General features: G+C 36.2%; 1 protein-coding gene across 1 annotated transcript in view; it reads left to right on the forward strand.

Annotated features, from left to right (window-relative positions):
* The window catches only part of OCA2 (OCA2 melanosomal transmembrane protein), a 196,672-nt gene that overhangs the window by 64,961 nt on the left and 108,349 nt on the right, over window positions 1-23,362 (forward strand). Inside the window, 5 exon segments of the mRNA XM_032226226.1 lie at window positions 7,861-7,932; window positions 9,888-9,953; window positions 12,474-12,530; window positions 14,424-14,548; window positions 20,864-21,002. Coding sequence (XP_032082117.1) covers window positions 7,861-7,932; window positions 9,888-9,953; window positions 12,474-12,530; window positions 14,424-14,548; window positions 20,864-21,002 — 459 coding nt within the window.

Here is a 23,362-nt window from a genome sequence, read left to right on the forward strand (position 1 = left end):
TCAGAATTAACGTTGAATCCAGGAGATACAAAGATTAGGGAAACAATTGCTATATTAAAATCTCAGTTTGATATGCTGATCTCTGACCAGGTAGCTACTAGTTTATTATATGCTAAACATAATACTTTCTGCAATGCAAATAAACCCGGTAGGTGGTTGGCTTATCAGATTAGAAAAAAAAGGAAAGCTCGAAATGTATCCAAATTGTGTTACAGAGGGAAAGAAGTGTTTCAACAGGAAGAGATTCAAAAGGTATTTCGGGAATTTTTTACAGAGTTGTATAAAGGGGATAAAATTAAGGACGGAGATATAGACAAATACCTAGATAAAGAGGAAATCCCCCTAGTCAGAGAAGAACATAGGCATAAGCTGAACCAACCTATAACCTCTGGGGAAATTTTGCAGGCAATTAAACAATTAAAGTTAGGGAAAGCACCAGGTACAGATGGTTTAACAGCTGTTTATTATAAATATCTACAGTTAGAAATGGTAGAACCCCTCAGAGAACTATTCAATAAAATTCAATCGGGAGGGAAAGTGCCTCCCTCGTGGAAGACTGCGTTCATATCGTTGATACCCAAAGAAGATCAAGACCTTACCCAACCAAAAAATTACAGACCTATTTCATTACTCAATGTAGATTATAAAATTTTTACTAAAATATTAGCAAATAGGCTAATGGGGGTAACTCAGCAACTGATACATACCGATCAAACTGGTTTTATACAGGGCAGACAGATGAAGGATAACGTTAGATTAATTATCAACGCTTTAGAATACCTGGGAAAGAACAATCAAATCCCGGCCGCATTCATATTTTTGGATGTGGAGAAAGCCTTTGATCGAGTTAATTGGCAATTCCTGCTGAAGACATTGCAAAAAATGCAGATAGGAGATGGCTTTTTACGGTCAATTGGTGCAATATATCAGCAGCAAACAGCCCAGATCATTGTCAATGGAAGTCTGACAGACTCCTTTCAAATTGAAAAAGGTACAAGACAGGGCTGTCCTCTGTCCCCATTATTGTTTATTATAACTTTGGAAATACTGTTGAATAAGATACGGGGCCTGGGCGGTTTAAAAGGGATCAAAATTAGACAGCAAGAATATAGAGTTCGTGCATTTGCGGATGATCTGGTTATAATATTGGAGCAACCGCAGGAAACTAGTAGGGTATTATTGAATACGATCAATCAATATGGTCAAGTCTCGGGATTTAAAATAAATCTAGGAAAAACCAAAATAATAGCTATAAATATGACTATCAAACAGAAGGAAGAACTGGGGGCGACGCTAAGATGTGAGGTAGTTAAAAAAGTTAAACATCTTGGAGTTAATATTTTAATCTCAAATGGGAAATTATACAAGTATAATTATGAATCACTTTGGCATAGTACACAGTTGGAGTTGAAAAGGTGGGAAAAACTGCATTTGTCCTTGCTGGGTAGAATAGCGGCAGTAAAAATGAACATTTTACCAAAATTTTTATTTCTTTTTCAAATGTTACCAATACTTAAAAGAGATGCGAATCTTCTAGAATGGCAGAAGGGTATCAACAAATTTGTGTGGGCAGGAAAGAAGCCGAGGGTAAAGATGAAAATAATGCAAGATGCACGTGAAAGAGGAGGATTGAAATTACCTCTTAAAATTATACTATGACGCAGTGGCATTATCTGCAATTAGTGATTGGATTCATCTAACTAATGGCAGAATTTTGAATATCGAGGGATATGATTTGTTATATGGTTGGCATGCTTACCTGTTATTTAACAAAAAAACGGATAAGAAATTTAAAAATCACATCTTAAGAAATGCTTTATTGCGGGTTTGGAAAAAATATCAATATAAACTAAATGATAAAGTGCCCATGTGGGCAATTCCTAGACATGCAATTGAAAATATGAATGTAGAACAAAAACTCGATAGAACCACCTATAGACAACTTCTTATCTCAGAAAGAGGGGTGATGGAACTAAAATCTTTAGAGGTACTTAAAGAAGAGAAGGTAGTTCAAACGTGGTTTCAGTATGGTCAACTACAAGCTAGGTGGAAAACAGATCAAAAAATTGGCTTTGTAAAAGTTGAGGATAATTTGTTCAAACAAATAAGAGATCAAAGCTCAATGCATATAAAGAGGATATATAATGTATTAGTACAGATGGATTCTGAAACGGAACTGATTAAGGATTGTATGATAAAATGGGCTCAGAATGTCGAGGAACCAATAATGCTTGAAACTTGGGAAAGAATCTGGGTAAGAAATGTGAAATTTACACAAGCACAAAACTTGAGAGAAAATTTTTATAAGATGTTTTATAGATGGCACCTAGATCCTAAAAAGCTTGCCTCTATGTATCCAAATGTTCAACCTAAATGTTGGAGATGTGGTTCTTGTGATGCTACATATTTTCATATATGGTGGACATGTCGTAATGTTAAGGCATTTTGGATAAAAATATGGTGGATCCTGCAAAACATCTTCAAAAGAAGGATAAAATTTACCCCCCAGTTGTTTTTACTGGGTATATGTATTGATTTTACAGTAGCAGAGACTAATTTGATCCTGTATTTAATAACGGCAGCAAGACTCTTGGTGGCGCAGTATTGGAAGAAGAAAGATTTACCTATAATTCAAGAATGGACTTTGAAAGTTATGAACTTAGCCGAAATGGCCAAAATCTCAGCATATCTCAAAGAACATTCAAACGAGAGATACAAAAGAGACTGGAAAAAGTGGATTGATTACATAAAAAGTAAATATGGGACTAAAAAACTCCAGATAGCTTATGCTTAGTATCAGTAATACTTTAAATTGTTTTAAATTTGGGTAACAGTAAGAAGCTGAGTTCAATGTAGAGATATTTCAGACTGTGATTGTTCAAAAATTATACCACGTATGGTCTTTGGGAAGTCAGGGGGAGGGAAGGGAGGTGGGGATTTAGGGGGAGGGGGGAGGGGGGAAATACAATATGTGTTAAGAAAAATAAATAAATAAAAAAATTGCAAAAAAAAAAAAAAGAAATCACAAAAGAAAAGAAAATGTTATTAGACATGTAAAATCTGACCTGGTATTTAACTCTGTATGTGACTTAGGATATTTTAGATAAAATGTACCTCTTCCTTATCAGAAAAACCTCCAAAGATTTTTATGTCACCAGATTACTGAGTAAATAACACCTTTTCATCTTAATTAGGTATAGAGCAGCATTTTGGAGAATGCAAGATTGTCTGATGAGGTCTGTGAGGATCCCTATTGTATAAGGCAGTGGCCCCCAACCTTTTGAGCATCCGGTATTGGTTCTGAGGAGAGAGGTTTTTCCACGGACTGGAGAGGCCATGGTTTTATGTGTTGCCTGCATCCTGTGTGTGTGGTTTTGCTTGTTTGCATGGTCCAGCTTCTGGTATGCCATGGCCCTGTGCCGATCCGCAGACTGGGAATTGCGGACCTTTGGTATAAGGAAAAGGTCATGCTTGAGTCACTGTTATTTATCCACAAAACTTTATTCACTATTTCAGAATTCATCTTTGGTGAGGTTGTCTATATTAATCCTTAGGGTTTAATTGTGATGTATTTAGAGAGGCTCCTAACATTTTAAACTTATCTCCACCTGAAGAAGGTTAGCCCTGAAATGTAAGCCTTTATATATGAATGTTCTCCATAAATGTGGCATGCTCCTGATTTCATATTTGACCTCAATAATAATGACATATAAAAAATTTTCTGGACCCCAGTGCATAAATCTTTTTGTATAAATGTCATAATGCTACTATCAATGAAATTTGTTTGTACCAAACGTTTATAAACTGTTTACTGAAGAAGAAAATTAAAAATGTTATGTAGCATAAATAAGTTATATGTGTATGTTGTGTCCATGCATGGGTGTATGAATATGGAATTCCAAGGGTCTTTTTTTTTTAAATTTGGGCAAATAAATATTTGTTATAAGACCACAGTTATCTTCTGCAAGTATTAGTTTCTCGAATGCCTTTTCAAGTTGGTTAATATATAATATAGTTAATATACCATAGAAGTAGGTGACAATATTTCAAAATATCACAATGACAGGCTGTATATATTTCTGATCGATAATATACCTTTATTGGATTGTATAGAGCTTTTTTCAAGTTATTATTTTTAATCCTAAATTTCCTAGAATGAGAGAGTGGAAGGACATTTTGTCACAAAGGTGTTGCATCTATTGCAATGCCTGTGAAGGATTTTCATCTAATAGGACTTCAACACCTACATCTTGGCTACATAAATTTATTACTGTACACAGTCTCTTCTGAAGGCCCAAGGTTCACTCAAGATATGTGGCAAAAAGCTGTACGGGGAGAGAAAATGTACAGAAAATCAATCTTTATGAAATTTATCACATTTCATTCTCCTATTGTTATGCCGAGCTTCTAGGCAGAGGGAGACCGGTTCTGCAGCCATGTTTAAACTGTTGCACATGGTTATTTTTTTTTTTAAAGTATTATTATGTTAAAATTATCTAGAGGGAATTATTGTATTCTATAAAATAATACAGAATAATCAGATTAATTCATGGATTTCCACTCCCAAAGTAGGGGGAACAGCTTTTATATGTTTATTTAATGTCTCAATGCAATAAATAGATTCTGTACAAGTTACAAAAATTTAAAGGTGATAAACTATGCCCAGCAATAAAAAAATGGCACTTAATTTGGGTTGATGATTCAATGAAATAAAACTGTCTCGGCGATCTTTTGAATGCTATGACAGAAGGAGTTTAAAGAGAGGGAGTTCCAAAGTTTGAGAGCTGTCACAAGCTCTTTTCTTGCCTATTTACCCATAAGAAGAAAGAACTTTAATAGCTTTTTGGAGAGATTCTCATCAAACAAGCAGATTCAATTCATTATAAATGGAAAAAAGCCCTATGGAGCCTCCAATAATATTATACGTATGTATACACCCGTAATAGGACTTTGCCAATTACTCAGAGGGGGAAACTATGCGCATGCCATGGCTTCATTAGCAGTCCTTTCTGTGCATGTGCACATGACCTCTTGAAGCATAACTCTAATACATATTTCAATTATGTGGACAATTCTAGTAACCCTAGTATGGCCCATGTAACACTGTTGTTATACCAGTTGCAGTGGTTGTTGATTTGCTTTGAATTAATGGAAAGTGGGTTTTTTTTAGTTACCTTTAAAACCTTCATGACATGAGATCAAACTACTTCAAGAACTGTCTCACCCCAGTGAGACACTCTAGCAGAAGGACTTGGCTACGGACCCAATTTAATGTTTCATTGGTGGGTCCAGGACAACCTTTTCTGCAATGGCTCCTGCCCTCTAGAACATAAAGCTGTTGGAGGGGAGATCCATCCTCACTCTCTTGGCCTTCTGAAAATGGCTTCAAAACCTTGCTCTGCCAAGTGGCTTGAGTGTCTGTGGGGGCATTCCATGCTGGAAGTGCCTAATGGATTAAGAAAGACAATCCCATCTCCATCTCACTCCTATACTGGTTCCTACTTTCAGTCCCTATTAATTTTAATGTTGTTAATATTTTTTTATCCTTGTTTTTATGGTGTTGTAAGCTCCCCACAGTCACTTTGATGGGTCAGATAGGTGGCATATAACTTTTATTTAATAATAAATAATACATTACATTTATTATTATATTAAATTAGTCCATATTATATTATATTATATTACTCCATCTTCTAAGGATTTTCTGTTCAATTCCCTATGATGACTGTTAACATAACCCATATAATAAAGGTAAAATATTATCCTTTATATGATAGGAATTGATGCACACTTTCACACTAGTATAAGCATCTGCTGGAGTGACATGGTTTTGGTGTCAGCATGGTTTATAACATACCACGAAGTAAACCACTTCGGAAGCAGTTTTGTTCCTCTGAATTCCAGTGAGATCAGCAGTACTGTAAAACTGAGATGTTCTGTTTCCGATTAATCTCTGGGCTAATCAAAACTGCTACAACTGTTTTTTGTTTGTTTGAAATGATGTGCTTTGTTTCTCCATTTGTGGTATTTTTACACCTTTCCTTACATATAGTTTCAGGGCAGTCCAGAGAAGTAAGAAGGACCCTCAAAATGCCATATTATTGATGTTTTTTAAAAACCTTTTCTTTCTTTCCCTTTTATGTAGAATGAGACATGAACGGATTTTTGCAGTTGTGGGACTCAGCATAAAGTAATAATTTTCAGTTGTTCTCAGCTTATTAGGTCTTCAGAAGTGAAGACAATCACAGCTTGCCTTCAAATGGCTTTTGAGAGTTGGGAAATGAAAACAGTGGTGGTGTGAAAATCTCTTTATTTCCCACATATTTAACTAATTATAGGAGAGAAAGGAAAGCCTTAATAGAAACATAACATCTGGAAGGAGAATTTTCTCCCCTTGCTTCCCAAAGCAAGTAAACTGATGACTTTCACATATCTGGGATCCTTAGAAAATAACCTCACATTTGTGACAGTGGGGCTTATTTTTTCTAATACTGTTTGATGCATAGAGCAGGTGTGTGATTTTCATTCCAGTCATCCTGAAACAGAAAAATACATTCTTGTACTTGTTCTGGCAAGAATCCTTCGCTTGTAATCAAGTAAAAACAAAGTGCATGGAAATTATTTATGTGCTTCATTTGACTCTAGCTGTGCCTCAAGATGGTGTGTAGCTGGTTATATATCCCCTACCCATAGTGTGCTAACTTTGCATGGACATACTTGTCTGTTCTATAGCTAAAGCATATATGTAAGTAAGCATTTAAGCTTCTGTTATAAAGTGCCCCCTTGTCTCTGGGCAGAATAATTATCAGACTCATGAAGAATTTATGCTGTTGGGGCAGTATCTAGCACATTCATCAGGAGCTATGTTGCATGGTTTACTTATATTCATTCTCATTAGCCCTTCATATATTTGGCAATATTTGGCAACCAGGAAGCAAAATATGCAGCATTGATGTTCTAATCAAGAGTTGATGTGATGTGTAATTTCAATATCTCTCTTACTGATTGCAATGTAGTAATTCTAAAATTTCCATTCCAGTGGTAATAAGTACATTAAAAAACCTTTTGTTTTACTCCCCCCACCCCATTGAAACGGAAATAAATGGAGAGAATTATAAAGGTTGTTTCATTGTTTTTTGGATTTCCAAACATGTTCTAGTACTGTTAGCATTAAGTAGATTTTGTGAAATAGTTTCTTCTGAATAATATTTTGCTAGATCATATTTTTATTTAATTTACTTATTTATTTATATCCCACCTTTCATGTGAACAGGGTTCAATGATAACATAGAATTTCAATTATATAAGATCTTTTGTTGTCGCATTTTCTTTAATGGAATTACTCCCTTTAATGGTATAACACCAATTCAATTTGTAGGCCAAATCTGAAGATGCATTAAGCAAGCCACCACTGAGATACAGTATTTATTGAGGTTTTCTACCTTGCTCCTTTATTTTAAAATATTTATAAAAGGTGGCACCTCTATATGAAAATTCCATGAAAAGATTTGTTTTCTTGGTAGAAATAATTATGCAAAGACTATCTAGCAACTGAAATGAGCAATGAGCAACTGAAATCTAATTTGAACCTGACTGTGCATGGTTAAATCATGCATTTCCCTGTAAACTCAGAAAAAGAGGAATGTATTACAATTTAATGGCCTGATTTGCCTGTACAGTTAAGTCAATCTGAATACAGTAACTGTGTCTCTAAACAATCTACTGTGTGATTGTAAGTAGATCTTTATATCACATTGAAGACCTATTGGAAAAAGACTATTTGAGATATAATGTTTGAACAACTGAAATTTAATTTTGCAAAAGGCTCTGTTACAGAATTGTCCATTACTTTTGCTACAGATTGTCCACAGGACATTAGCTGCAATGTTGGGATCTTTGGCTGCCTTAGCTGCCTTAGCTGCAATTGGTGATGTAAGTAGCAAGCTCTCCTATCTGTATTACTCAGAACGTTTGGCTACAGATTCTGGTTTAACTTTGCTGTGCCATGAACAGTGTGTGTCTTTGCTAAAGAAGGCATCTGTACTTAAACTCCCAGTTTACTAGTGGCACACCACTGCAAAAAGGTGTATAACTGTGATGGCGAACCTATGGCATACGTGCCATAGGTGGCATGCGGAGCCCTCTCTGCAGGCACGTCAGCCTTTAACCGGCCAGCTGATTTTTGGGCCCCTGCTGCACATGGGGAGACATGCATGTATGGGGTGGGAATCACATTTGTGGGCTGTTGCGGGGCTCATGTGGGGGTGGCGTGTCCCCCGTGCCCCATTTTTGGTTTCAGAAGGTTTTAGGGAGGCTTGCTAGGCCCAAAACGGGGCATGGGGGGGTCACGTGCATTAATGGGGGCCCAAACATGGGGGAGTGAGGGCACACAGGGGGTTGTGTGCACACGTGCAGGGGGAGCATAGCATTGTGTGTGTGGGTGCATGCGTGATTTCAGCACGGCAGGGCAAAAAGGTTAGCCATCACTGATATATAAGAAAACATGTTAACCTATATAGGAACCATGGAAATAATTTTATATGTACAGTGGGAAAAGGCAGAATCAATTTCAAAATGCATTCAAAAGGAATCTCATCTAGTTTGAAGATGTAGGTCACAAATATTAATGATGGTACCAGAATAGAAATTTGCTGATTTTTAGGGTTCAGCTGCTTTACACTTAGCCGTAATTCTGTTTCATTTCCATGTTCTTTGTGTACATAGCATTAGTTCAGCTTTCCTTTCTTCACAGCAAATCTGTTGATAAGGCTCAACAAAAAACAACAATAGTAAAGCTTGCTGAGATTGCCAGAGATACAGCTGATTCTCATTTGTCAAAACATCAAAACCATTATTTGAGGAGGCATCCATGGCTAGCCACAATGATACCCAAAGATTGAAACTTGCTTCATGATATCATAACTCAAAACAAAAACAAAAAAGGAAACATTGCTTGCATTTTTAAATGAGGGGGAAATTACACATTGCTTTTTCTGATAAGGAAAAAAAAAGCCTGTTCTGTATTTGGATGGTCACTCATGAATTACTAGTGGTTATTTTCTGCTGGCATTGTTTTATCATCCTTACAGCTCATTCATTCTCAGTTTCCATAATGCCCAGATAATTTTACAACAGGAATTATCAAAATGTGGCCTGGGAGCCTCTGGTGGTCCCTGGAAATGAACAAATTATCTATCATAGAGTTCCATTTGGCTGCCAGGCACAATTGGCTGCCAGTTGGCTGACTAGGGCAGAGTTCGTTCATTGCTACAGCCCCCAATTCCCCTTGTTCATTGTCACTCAGTTTGCTTCCAAAAATGGATCAACTGATTGAAAACTGGTTGATCAAAGTAATAAATACTTTTTTGAGGAGCTGGTTCAAAATTGAATTTCAAGAAAGTCTTTAAAAATGGAGAAGATTGGAAGGTACACACCAACGCTATTACCATGTTATAATAATTGCCAAAAAACCACCCAATTTTGCAGACTGAACAATATTTTTTCTCTTATATTATCCACATATTGTCCAGATGTTCATTTAGCAGTCCATCACTGCAGATATTTTGAAAAATACTACTTTAATTTTTTTTTGTTATTGTTTTAATTTTTTAAACTGTTTCTTTTTCAAATGCTACTAGTATTTTTGTCAATAAAACTAAGGCATGTGCTTAAACAATTTTCATTTATGATCAATATTGTTATGAATAGACCCCACTTCATTTTACCTTTACCAATATAAAGAGATTTCCAATCTGGGTTCCTTTCAAAAATATTGAGTTAATTTCTTTAAGAGATTGTTTTTTAAAATACAGTTTGAATTTTCAAGATTAAATGACTAGATAAAAAGATCAGTGTGATTCAGTGATAATTGTCCTCTTTAATTGCAGAAGCCGAGCCTGATCAAAGTAGTGGCATGGATTGATTTTGAAACTCTGGCACTATTGTTTGGAATGGTAACTAAACATTTTCATGACACCTTAAAAGATCTGAATTTTTTTTAAAAAAAATATTATATATAAACCCTGCAAGTTACTATTATTCATATGTGTGCTTGGGCAGGAAAAGTTTCAGCATTAGCTCCTTTTAAAACTGTTTTGGCTTAAAATGTTAAGAATGAGTATATCCCAAATATGGCAGGGAACTGGTCACAAGTATGTACCACTACCCTGCCAGCCCCTATTTTGGGCTCTCCAATCCCTTCAGGCTTTTTCAGGTCACCCCTTTTCCAGGATATCTGGGTGTAGTTATCTCCCTAAGAGAAAATGTCTTACCTGGGGCAAGTATCAGGGTTCCGATGGATGCCCTAATTAACTCATGAGCCTCGAGCCAAATTTCAAAAGAAATCCAGTTATTTATTAGGAGCAACATGTCAACACTGTTCCTGAGTGAAGTCAACTCTGCTGCATGGGATTTATGGTTCAACTGTAACCCTATTTCCTGCCTCCTCCAAGAGTGTATCATTAATCACATTGTCCAATGAGGCACTTTTGCAAGCTGTAAAAAACACGTCTTTCAGGCCAGCACCTGTAATCTGAAATTCAACCTTGAGAAAGGTATGCATGGAATGTGCTTCTGAACATGGCTGCTAAACTGCTCGATCAGTTTTCCCCCCTTCCTGCCCATGGCAACTCGACAGTAGACCATGATTGCTTTGGGAGTTGACAGCAAGTAATTAAACTGTTACCACCTGGTCTTAGGTGAAGAAATGCTGTTTCTTCCCAATCCTCTCTCTGAATCTGGATGGGAAAGAACAGGCAACTGCTCTTATCAAGAGCTTAATTTCTAAGCACATAGTTTTGGTATCCCTCTCTAAAAAGATCCAAGATTTTTTGTTGAGAAAACTCAACATTCAATATATTCAATTCATATATATAATATTATACACACACACACACACACACACACACACACACACACACACACACACACCAGCACTGAAAAGAAATGTATTACCTGGTGCACTTGTTTATATCTTCCCTGTAATTTTACCACCGTGAGTCTAGCTGTTGAGCAATGCCAGGTCCAGTCAAAAAATCTGTTCCTAACACTCCTTGTTATTCTGAATCCTGCTGCCAATAAAGATATTGATAACTACCTCTATTTGCAAGAGCTTTTACAGAGATAGACTATTTCTACATCATCTCCTAGTCTGCAGACCACTCCATTCACAACTAGATCTTTACTGAATTTAGATCAGTTCAAGGATGTCTGTTTCTGAGCTAGTTGTTGAAAAAGAGCAATCTTCATTCTTTCACTATATACTGTTGATGAGAATGCATGCTGTAAGTCCAAGTTATCGCTTTACATGCTTATAGTTTCTAAATTTCTTGACTTCGGCCTGGTGGTATTTCTCATTAGGGTTAATTATTATGTATAAATGAATAAATCTGCTTTGAAAATCTCCCCATTAACTAAAGTGAAAAAAAATCAACAAATAGTTATACTTTTACTGCATAAAACACAGTTGGGTATGATTTAGTTCCATAGTAACCCCCTGTGAGAATATAAAACAGGAAATCAGCAGCATTTTCACCCTGGAGTGCTAGATAAAATGGGAATGAGACTCACTCAAATGTACATAGGTAGACTCTGACAGTGACCCCCTGGTAAGTCAACATGTGGTCCCTGTGACCATTCCGGTGGAGTTAGTGGTGTCCTCATTGGACACCCAGGGGAGAACGTTGGCACTGTTGGATTTAGGTTGCACAAGGTGTATGGTTAAATCACGTGGAAATTGGAACTGAGACTGAGGGGATTGAGTGTGTCTGTAGCTATCTGCCAATTGGATGGATCGGTGGTGGGGTGGGGGGGAAGCTCACTTCACAACGGAACTTGTGGAAATGAGGATGGGAAGCTACAAAGAGCTTCTGAGTTTTATAATAGTACCTGAAACATTTACTTAGTGAGTCCTCCTTCTATGACCTGTTTTCCTGAAAATGTGCAATTGGGTGAGGCAAAGGGCAGAAGGAGCACATAATTGGGTACACAGAAGACTTGAAATATTAGAAAAATAAAAGTCACTGGTAGAGTACTATCAAGTTGCAAGGATATAGCATTAATCCCAAAATTGCAGCTTCTGCCTCCCAATGGCTAGCAATTTTCCTTTTAACTGGCATGGGAATGATCCACACCTGTACCAATATTGGGTTTATCCAAAACTGAAATACTTCCAAAAAAAGATTTAGTAATAATCTACTCACTTCATGACTATGTTTCAAGTTCTTTCACTGAAGTGGAGGCACATTCCTATTCACTCTAAAAAAAAAAAAGAATCCCCCAAACAATTGTTTTCAACTCTGAAAAAGAACTTGCACTGAAAATCTGCTCTGGAATTCATTTAATGACATTAGTTCACTCAAGGAAAATGTCATGTTCAGTTTCATCTGAAAGATTCTCCAATAGAGTCATATTTACTTATGTAAAGCAAATTCAAACATGGCAGCACAGCTTTTAAAAGATTTCTGTCTTTCTAGATGCTTTTGGTTGCTATCTTCTCTGAAACTGGGTTTTTTGATTACTGTGCAGTAAAGGTGAGTCTGTTTTTAATGGTAAGTATTTACAAATACTTTGTGTGTACATTACACTGAAAAGTGTGCTTGAATCATTCTCAGTTCAGTTGTTTCAATTCTGCTCTGAGTAATGCTGACTGCTTTTATAAGTATGCTACCTTTCTTTTGTAAAGATCTTAACCAATTTGATGAAATTTAGAGGTACTATTTTAAAAGACTTGACAAAGATTCAGGACACATTCTTAATCTCTATTGCAGTTAATAGCACTTACACGGCACTTAACTTCAATAAGATTGAGAGACTAGCTTCATCCATTAGGTGATGTCAAATATTGATATCTTACTACTATATAGCTGGGTTACATATCTCTTTGCAAACGACTGGAAATAAACATTGAGGAAATAGCACATTCATTAGCATCAATGAAGTTATCTAGTTGGGTAATGAAATGTCTGCAAGCAACAAGCAAGCTCAAAAAGCACCAAGGATGCCGCTGTTCATCCCTCAGCTACAGTACATATAGTCTCTTCCATTGTGCATCTGAAATAAGTCTGCTTTAAACCATGGTTATGAAAGTAGCTCCTTTTTATTATAATTATGATTATGATTCAGGACTTATCATTGAAAATTTATTGTTAATTGAAATCAGAAGCTAAATTGCCTGTTAAATGAAAAGAAAATCAGGAGAAACAGTAAGTACAAAGCCTTTGTACTTACTGACAAATGATTGTTTCCTATTGGAGCTATGTTAGATTACTGTGAACAAATTTCAAAATGCACTTATATCTAAACTGTGATAATATTTACTTTTTGCCCAAAAGGTCTTATGATAGAAATAACAAACAAGCTTGAATTTTATGTTGGTAACTATAGGTAGACATTGATTCCCATATAGCATTGCAATTTCCATAAGCCCTAATTTCTGAGAAGCAACAATAGGTAATTTGAGAAATTAGACCATTTCTTCACTTCTTCATTTCGCCTTACAAACTTCCCAGAAGCAGATTTTGTCAATGGAAGGATGGCAAGATGTGTAGTAATGTTGGTAATCGTATCAGTTCCTTCGCAGATCCCCACTGAAGGGGGAAGCTCTCAAGGAATGTTGAAAATGAGGATCATGTCTTAATAGTTCACTGCAGCAGTGTGGCAGTGGTGTTGAACAACAGCCATGCAGTGTCACTAAGGTGACAAAACATTCCCCAAATTTCGTTCCCTTGGGAACAATGGGTTCCCAGTATCCTGTAAGTTAGCCCTTCTGAGGTGTTCTTGCTGAAAACATTTTGCCCTTTGATTCAGTATTTTGCCCAATTGAAGGTTACAATATAGTAAACAGTCACAAGCGTTTAAGAAGTACATAAAAATAATATCTCTAGAACAGGAGTGTCAAACTCAATTTCATTGAGGGCCGCATCAGGGTTGTGTTTGACCTTGAGGTGGGTGTGGCTGGGGTAGATGTGGCCAGCTTGACATCACTTGTGTCGGGGCGCCTGTGGGGCCCGAGTGCTCTGCCCGCAAAAATGGGTTCCCGAGCTTTGTTTTTGGGTGCCACGGCCTCCTGTAACCCTCTGCTAGCAAAAACAGAGCCTCCAGTTTTTGCTGGCAGAGGGTTGCAGAAGGCCGTGGCAGCCAAAAACAGAGCTCAGGAACCCATTTTCACTGGCAGAGGCATCGTGGGCCGATCCTTTGCTGTTTCCAGGGTGGCTCTGTGGGCCAGATTTAAGCACACTGCAGGCTGGATCTGGCCCCTGGGCCTTGAATTTGACACCTCTGCTCTAGAATTTCAACTCTTCTCTTGAGATCAACAGAATCCCTAATATATATCATGAGAAGAACAGCTGATCTGTTGAAATTTGCACCATGTTGTTGATCACCTTCATCTATTTCACTAATATTTTTTTGCATCTTTTTACTAGGCTTATAGACTTTCTCGAGGTAAAGTGTGGGCCATGATTATCATTCTCTGTTTTTTTGCTGCAATTCTATCAGCCTTTCTGGACAATGTTACTACAGTACTCCTCTTTACTCCAGTAACTATAAGGTATTTTTTGAATTGTCATATGTATTGCAGTACATTTATTTATTTGATTGCATTAATATTTTATTTTTTCCACTTTGGGCAAGGAGTTAAAATGTTCAGATAGTCATATATGTATGGAGCATATATAAATAGAAACAAAATAGCATACTATAAAAATAGAAGTGGAACCTGTAGTGAAACTAAGGAGTTTTTTTTAATTGCATGAAGTCTGACATGTCCTCTTCCATACCCACCCCCCAGTTTTTTCTTCCTTTAGCAATAATAAATCAATATTCTGAAGATAGATGAAGATGTACAGCTGTTTCTGAAGGTTTAATTCATTTACTTTTTTGCTTTACTACAAAAAAAAATCAAACTTTCAGAAATTGTAGTAAAATTGGTCAATACTTAAGCAAAAGCCAATAAACATAGTTTAAAATCTGTCTGTATAAAATAATTGCTCCTGAAATTAGATTCTCTACACTGAGTTAACTATAAAGAACATTACTGAAAACTTATCGGCTAATTAAAAAGAGAGAATTTTCTCCTAACTCAGCTAACTAAGGTTATGATCACATTAATAGATCTGTGTGCCATGCAAGTAAAAATATAGTGATGCTATTGTCTTGATTTCGCCAGATTTGTCAAGGGCAGGAACTTCTGAAATGGGATGTTGTGAATGATTCTTTCATGGAAGCATTAATCTGTGATTGACACAAAATATTAGAAAAGTACTTAGCAGGATAAAAGCATTTCCAAGTGGATCAGCACTGTAACAGTGTATATGCTCACTCTTTGAGTGGTAATATAAAAATCATTTTTCAAGTCACTTGTGATTCTCTCTGGACCAGCGAAACAAGGTATTGTTCTGAGAGACAACAATGCTTTAGTTCCGAAGGAGGAGCTGACGTCACAATGACACAACGTGCGATCTTGGAGCTCCAAGATCGCAGTTGATACTTTTGCCGCTGGACGGTCCTTTTGGACCTAAACTGTCCCGAAAAAAATGGTGACAGGGAAGAGTACGTCCTGCTGATCTCAGGCACACTGCAAAGTACCTGATTGATCCAGAAGAATCTCTTTTTGCCGGCGACAGAAGCACAGTCATTGAAGCTGCTGAAATTGGGACCGCTCCAGAACGGGAGGAAAACGGAAAGTGAAATCATGTCCATCTGGTGAGGAAAACTTATTATTATAAAAGAGACTACCCCCCCCCCCCAAAAAAAAATTAAAGCTAAATTAAATTTGAAAACAGAAGAGAACAAGCAGCGAAATTAAGCTACATTAGAGTGTGTTATCCTTTTCTTAAAATTTTATTTTATGGATGGAACTTTTGCAAATGTTTTCTATTTTTTAAATTGAACAGATTAGTTTTTCTTCTACTACTTTTTATATTCTTTTTTTAAACCAATGGATTAAAATCTTTTTCCTTATTTTTATAATGCTGGATTGGATGGTTTTATTTTGCTCCATTTAAGAATTTTGTTTTCTTTAAGCCTGGAATATAAAGAAGATATAAAAGGAATACAAAGAGGGCTTTAATAACAGAGGGAAAGGAAGTAACACTGCCACTTGGCGGCTGGAGGCTTGGAAGGCTTGGAAATATTGTCTTTTCTTTTTTCTCTTTGATCATTTGACTTTGCATTTCAAGGTTCCTCAGCTTGTTTACAGAGAGTGATAGTGAGAAGAGCATGGGTTGTTTATACAGGTGCTCTTCGGGAGCTTTATTGGCAGCTAGAGTGGAGTGAAAACAAAGCCTTATCTTGAAAGATTATAAATGAACTTGTTTTAAATTTAATAAAAAGATTTGAATGCCAGAGTGACAGTGTTTACAAGTTGGAGGAATGGGGCAACATGAAAAAGAAACCTTAACATTGCAAAAGATTATGTTTAAAATTCAAAAATTATCAGAAGTAACAGAGAAAATTGAGAAGAGATTGGAGAACATAGATCGTAGAACAGTAAAATTTGATGGAAAAATTGAGGATGTTCATCAAATGAAGAAAGTGGAGGTCAGAGTTCTAAAAACTGAAGGAAAAAAATAAACAAAGAGACAAGAAAATTGTTGATACTGACAATGAACTGAGCGTGGTTGGAAATGGAAAGAGTGGAATATGGGGAGATAGATGGACTGGAGCTCTACCCCAGATTTCAAAGTATAGAAGAAGAAAAGAGAGAAGAATTGATGGAACTAAGGAGAGAAATTTTGTCAGAAGCACTAGTGATAACCAAAGATAAGCTGATCGAAGAAGCAGATGGAGGGTTTCAAGCTTATACAAGATATACAATAAGCAATAAGTTGTGAAGAGAAGTCCATACAAAACATACTAAGGAAATAACCAGAATACTAATCCCACAAATGGCAAGAGACAAAAGACTGCACTATTACTGGAAAGACATAGATTGATGTAATGAAAGCTTATAATAACATTAAGTCAAATTTAGTTAAATTTAGAGCATTATGTATAAAATGAAGTGATAATGGATTCAGTTAAATAATTGATTGATAATGATAATAATGCATATATATGTATTGGTTGATAAGAGGAAATTTGGTATAAATTGCAAATGGTGACTACAAAAGAGGTTTAGAAACTCTGTTATTAAATATAGCCATTTTTTATTTAGAACATGTTATAAAGGTGTAATGTTACTGGGTGATATTGGGAAGAGCTAATGGAATGCTATTATGTGGTTTTGCTTTAAATCTGGAATATTTTATATAAAAGGACATAAAACAAAGTCAAATGAAGGTTGAGGTATGATGATAGTAATATATATAAATATATTTGATTTAAAATATATGATTTGATATGAATTGTAGGTGACTGTAGAAGGGATGCATGGAAGTTTTGTAACCAATTGACACACTTTCTACAATTTGTAATGGAAGATGGTTTTGGTGTTTTCTTTGTGTTTTGTCTGTTTGGTTTATTCAAAATATAAAAAAATTCTTTATATATAAAAAATGCTTTAGTTCCATACTGATACCTTTCTGTGGAATAAATTAAAACTATTCTCAATAATCAAAGAAGGAAGAGAATCAGCAAAACAATTTTTGCCCAAAATTGCAACTGGCAATCATACTGAGCTGTTATGTTATGTAGTTTTTTGAAATCCTTCAGCAATCATGAAGTTGCTTTTCATTTAGCTTTCGATGGTTAAAGACCCTGAGCTTGTCAGCTGACAGGCTGTCAGCCCAAGTTTGAGACTTGAGCACTGCACGATGGAGTGAACTCCCAGTCTTGCCTCAGCTCCACTTAGCAGTTGAAAGTATGCAAATGTGACTAGATAAATAGGTACCATTTTGGTGGGAAGGTAGTAGTGTTCCATGTGCCTTTGGCTTATAGCCATGCTGGCCACATGACCACGGAAAATGTCTTCAGACAATGCTAGCTCCCTCAGCTAGAATTTAATAGAGATGAACACTGCCCTCTAAAGTCAGATACAACTGGATGGGGAAAACCTTTACCATTATCATTACCTCTGTGAATAAATATACGTAGTTTGTATTCTAGTAAACTGAACATTGTTTTAACAACTATCCCTTTTGGCTTTTCCTTTGGGTTAAATAATGTTCACCCCAGTGGCCAATATCTATCAATTCTGCTTAATTGTACTGCCAGTACCGAGTTAATTTTTCTCAATCTATTTGATTCTTTTAGAATAGAATTGGTTTCCTAGATTACATTTGGCAGTCACATTTTTATTACATTTTTAACCACACCCCGCCCCCCTGGTTTTATTTATTATTTTATGGATTAGATAAAACAAACAACAAAAAAGCAAAACCAAAAAGGTGGAAAGAATACACATATTTACATAAAAATAATCATGAAGAAATATATCTGTGTGGTTGCTAAAAATTAACAATGACTTGATGGTACATAATTATTTGCATAATATATACATTAGAGCAAAACTTGATATGAAAATATGATGATTACAAACAAAAGGATGAAGAAAAGAATATTATAGGACAAAGCATTTGAGTGTTTTTCCCTTTTTTCCACCCTAGCCACTAAATTCTGCTTACATATTTTATACTATAACTTAGATATCTGCAACTATTGCTCATATCTATGTGAATCATTTGAATTACCCTTTTAAACAGTTTCTCTTTTTCTCAAAGAAACAAGATCTAAGTGTGCATTGTGTGTAATACTGTTGTATATAAGGAAACCACTCTCAACCTTGATCAGATTTCTGCTAAGATATATCTAAAACAATTTTTCACTATTGGTACTTCTACAATTTTAGTTTCCCAATCTAGTATCAATGGCCTGCCTAGCTCCACACTTAGGAACTAATGATGATGCTTAGATAAATGATGGATAGGTACTAATATATGATAAATTATAGATAGATATAGATAAGATAGGTAGTTAGTTAGTTAGGTAGGTAGGTATCCCTCACTTTTCTGCGTTACCTTGCTTTGAACAGTTTTTTGTCTCTGAATCCAGATTACTTTCCAGAATTAAATATAGACTAGGAAATGAACACAATTGTGAGGTAAAGTCATTCATTGAAATAATATATGACTGCCCTTTTTTTTTATTTGCATGTCAACTCCAGACATGGCTCCCTGCACTCTACTTCACTTCAGTTCTTTTTCTGGGTGTATTTTCCCCACTCCTCCTTTCTGTTTTTTTTTACCTTCAGTCAGCATCGGACATAGTCAACAGTTAAGGAATTATGGGCATCATACACACACGGTTTTGTCTATTCATGACTCTAGAGCAGGGGTCCCCAACCCACGGTCCACGGACCTAGCACCAGTGTGCACCATGCCAGAAACCCAGGCTGCACAACAAGAACGCCCCATCTGTGGGATGCAGGCACGAATGGAAAATGACACCCCCTCTGGCCATGGAAATAAAACCTGTCCATGGACCACTGTCCATGGTTGAGGTCACTGTTCTAGAGATTCCTGTCCAACCTACTTGTTGATTTGAGTGTTGAGAACAGAAGGATTAACCAGTCCAATCTACTTCATACAATAGAGTTTCAACTATGAATTTGACTATTTATTCTCTATCAAGGTGTGCAGAACTCAAATCTTCACTTAAGGAAGTGACAAAACTAGAATTTTATGGTGAATGTCTTTCCCCCCCACTGCTTGTTTTGAAATGTTGATTTAATTGGAAACATATTAAACACAATTTCTATATTCAAATATTTCTTATTCATTTGAATGTCTTGCCACATATGAATGAGGAACACATATTGAATGAGTGAATAAACAAATGTTTTCCTATTATAGCGGGGATCTCATGATAGTAATAGTTTTTTTTTTAAAAAAGACTTTTAAATAAGTTCTATATTTATCTCTTACAGGTTTTGTTAATCATCCAGTTATTGTTACTGTCGTTCCCAGTCTTTTTCCAGTCCAATTTTAAATGATTTTGTAAGTCCTATTACCATGGGTGATGAAGCTAGTAGCAAATCTCCTGATTCCCTGACATAGGGATTTAGCTTTTTACCAATGATGCCTGAATATGATCTTATTTTCTTAGGTTTTGTGGCAAACTCACTCTTTTATGAAGAAAAGACCACAGCTTGCGGTTTAAGGAAACAAACAAATAAACCCAAACCCATTCTCGCTCATGTTTCCATGACACTGCTACTCAACATGCTTCTTCATATAAACATTGTGAAAAATTGGAAATAAATCTGGATCCAGAAGAGAATCCTTATAACATCCCTTAATAGGCAAAATTTACTCATTAGAATTGGTTTTATGGATGTTGCATGTTTCTGCAAATAATTTGTTCTGGTCCAGTGATATTGTTATTGCACAAATAGAGATTCTCATTTTTTTAAGATACTCTGTGACATCTTTTTTAATTTGTTCTTCTCCAACCTCAAAACCATAAGTAGGGGTGGACAATTGTAGCTGCCTCAACATGGTTGGACTCCAACTTCTGTCATCACTATTACTCTTCATACTTTACAGACATTGTCAGGAGTCCCATTGTCAGGAAGTCCCATTTATTCAATGAATAAAACTGAGACCAATCCTATTATTTCGCCTGTTTTTGAATTGGAAGGTTGAAATATTCAAGGTATATAATGAAAGACCTATCAGGCATAGTCCATACTGCACTTTAATTTTATTGGAGCAAAAATTAAAGGGAAAACTATGTTAATATTTAACATTTAACTCAAGTTATACAGATGATATATTTTGCTTTATTCTTAATTTTTGTATGATAGTTCAGGTGCTCTTAATAGGCTCTGTTTTCTTGTTATGTTTTTAAGAGAAATATTAATAATGTTTTAAAAAAGTCTTCCAGCAAGAATATTATCTGATATTTTCTTTGTGGAATTTTGCAGGTTATGCGAGGTGCTCAATCTTGATCCCAGGCATGTCCTGATTGCTGAAGTTATCTTCACAAATATTGGAGGGGCTGCAACAGCTATTGGGGATCCTCCAAATGTGATTATTGTTTCAAATCAGGAACTCAGGAAGTTGGTATGTATTGCTCTTTGCTGTATTAATAAAAATAACAACAAATTCCTACATACAGATATTGCTGTGTATTACTGATTCATTCATCCCACTGTGTTGAAAAATGAGCATATCCATTTTGACAATATTACATACAGGTGAAACTCAAAAAATTAGAATATCGTGCAAAAGTTCATTTATTTCAGTAATGCAACTTAAAAGGTGAAACTAATATATGAGACAGACTCATTACATGCAAAGCAAGTTAGTTCAAGCTGTGATTTGTCATAATTGTGATGATTATGGCTTACAGCTCATGAAACTCCAAATCCACAATCTCAGAAAATTAGAATATGGTGAAAAGCTGCAATATTCTGGGCTCCAAGTGTCCCACTCTAATCAGCTAATTAAGCCATAACACCTGCAAAGGGTTCCTGAGCCTTTAAATGGTCTCTCAGTCTGGTTCAGTAGGAATCACAATCATGGGAAAGACTGCTGACCTGACAGTTGTGCAGAAAACCATCAATGGGACCCTCCTTAAGGAGGGAAAGCCTCAAAAGTTAATTGCAAAAGAAGTTGGATGTTCCCAAAGTGCTGTATCAAAGCACATTAATAGAAAGTTATGTGGAAGGGAAACATGTGGAAGAAAAAGGTGCACAAGCAGCAGGGATGACTGCAGCCTGGAGAGGATTGTCAGGAAAAGGCCATTCAAAAGTGTTGGGGACTTTCAGAAGGAGTGGACTGAGGCTGGAGTCAGTGCATCAAGAGCCACCACACACAGACGGATCCTGGACATGGGCTTCAAATGTCGTATTCTTCTTGTCAAGCCGCTCCTGAACAACAAACAACGTCTGAAGCATCTTACCTGGGTTAAAGAAAAATAGACCTGGTCTGTTGCTCAGTGGTCCAAAGTCCTCTTTTCTGATGAGAGCAACTTTTGCATCTCATTTGGAAACCAAGGATTCAGAGTATGGAGGAAGAATGGAGAGGCACACACTGCAAGATGCTTGAAGTCCAGTGTGAAGTTTCCGCAGTCTGTGTTTATTTGGGGAGCCATGTCATCTGCTGGCGTTGGTCCACTGTGCTTCATTAAGTCCAGGGTCAATGCAGCCGTCTACCAGGAGATTTTGGATCACTTTATGCTTCCTTCTGCAGACGAGCTTTATGGGGATGCTGACTTCATTTTCCAGCAGGACTTGGCACCTGCCCACACTGCCAAAAGCACCAAAACCTGGTTCAATGACTGTGGGATTACTGTGCTTGATTGGCCAGCAAACTCACCTGACCTGAACCCCATAGAGAATCTATGGGGCATTGCCAAGAGAAAGATGAGAGACATGAGACCAAACAATGCAGAAGAGCTGAAGGCCGCTATTGAAGCATCCTGCTCTTCCATAACACCTCAGCAATGCCACAGGCTGATAGATTCCCTGCCATGTTGCATTGAGACAGTAATTGCTGCAAAGGGGCCCAAACCAAGTACTGAGTACATATACATGCTTATACTTTTCAGAGGTTTGATATTGTTCTATGTATAATCCTTGTTTTATTGATTGCATGTAATATTCTAATTTTCTGAGATTGTGGATTTGGGGTTTACATGAGCTGTAAGCCATAATCATCCCAATTATGACAAATCACAGCTTGAACTATCTTACTTTGCATATAATAAGTCTATCTCATATATTAGTTTCACCTCTTAAGTTGCATTACTGAAATAAATGAACTTTTGCATGATATTCTAATTTTTTTAGTTTAACCTGTATAACCAAAGATTTACTTTTTTTGTTTTTTGTTTTCTCAGAGTGGTTGTTCAAGGAATAACTTAAACTAGAAAAATGAATATTAGACCAAAAACTGCTCAAATCTTACAGTTCAATTTACTTCTCATCATTAATATGTAGTAACTACCTTATTATCCAAACTTCAAGTCTATATCCACATGCTTGGGATTAAGTCCCAAAGAATCAATGGAATTCATTTCTGAATTGACATACATTGGAATTGCGTTATATGGGATGCAAATAACCAAAATTGTGCCCACTGGATGGAAGGTTTATTACTTTCATAAGATTTTTCATTGGTTCATTGATTAATTTGTTTATAAAATTTAAAAACTGTTCATCTTACTCTCAGTGTGACTCTGGACAGTTACAGATAAAAGCATAAAAACTCTATTAAAAGCCAATCTGTACCAAGTTCTGTAAAAGTCCTTTGTTTTATCTTGCACAAGACATGATATAACATATTTCTAATTGCCTGATAATATATTTATTTCCCTTTTCTGCATTAAACATTTAAACTTTCAAATACTGGTACATTTTTAAGAAACCTGACTATATTTTATAATTTGAAAAAGTGTTAGTATTGCTGTGGCTAATTTA

This window comes from Thamnophis elegans, chromosome 11 (genome assembly GCF_009769535.1).
Source record: "Thamnophis elegans isolate rThaEle1 chromosome 11, rThaEle1.pri, whole genome shotgun sequence".
Taxonomy (NCBI): Eukaryota; Metazoa; Chordata; class Lepidosauria; order Squamata; family Colubridae; genus Thamnophis; species Thamnophis elegans.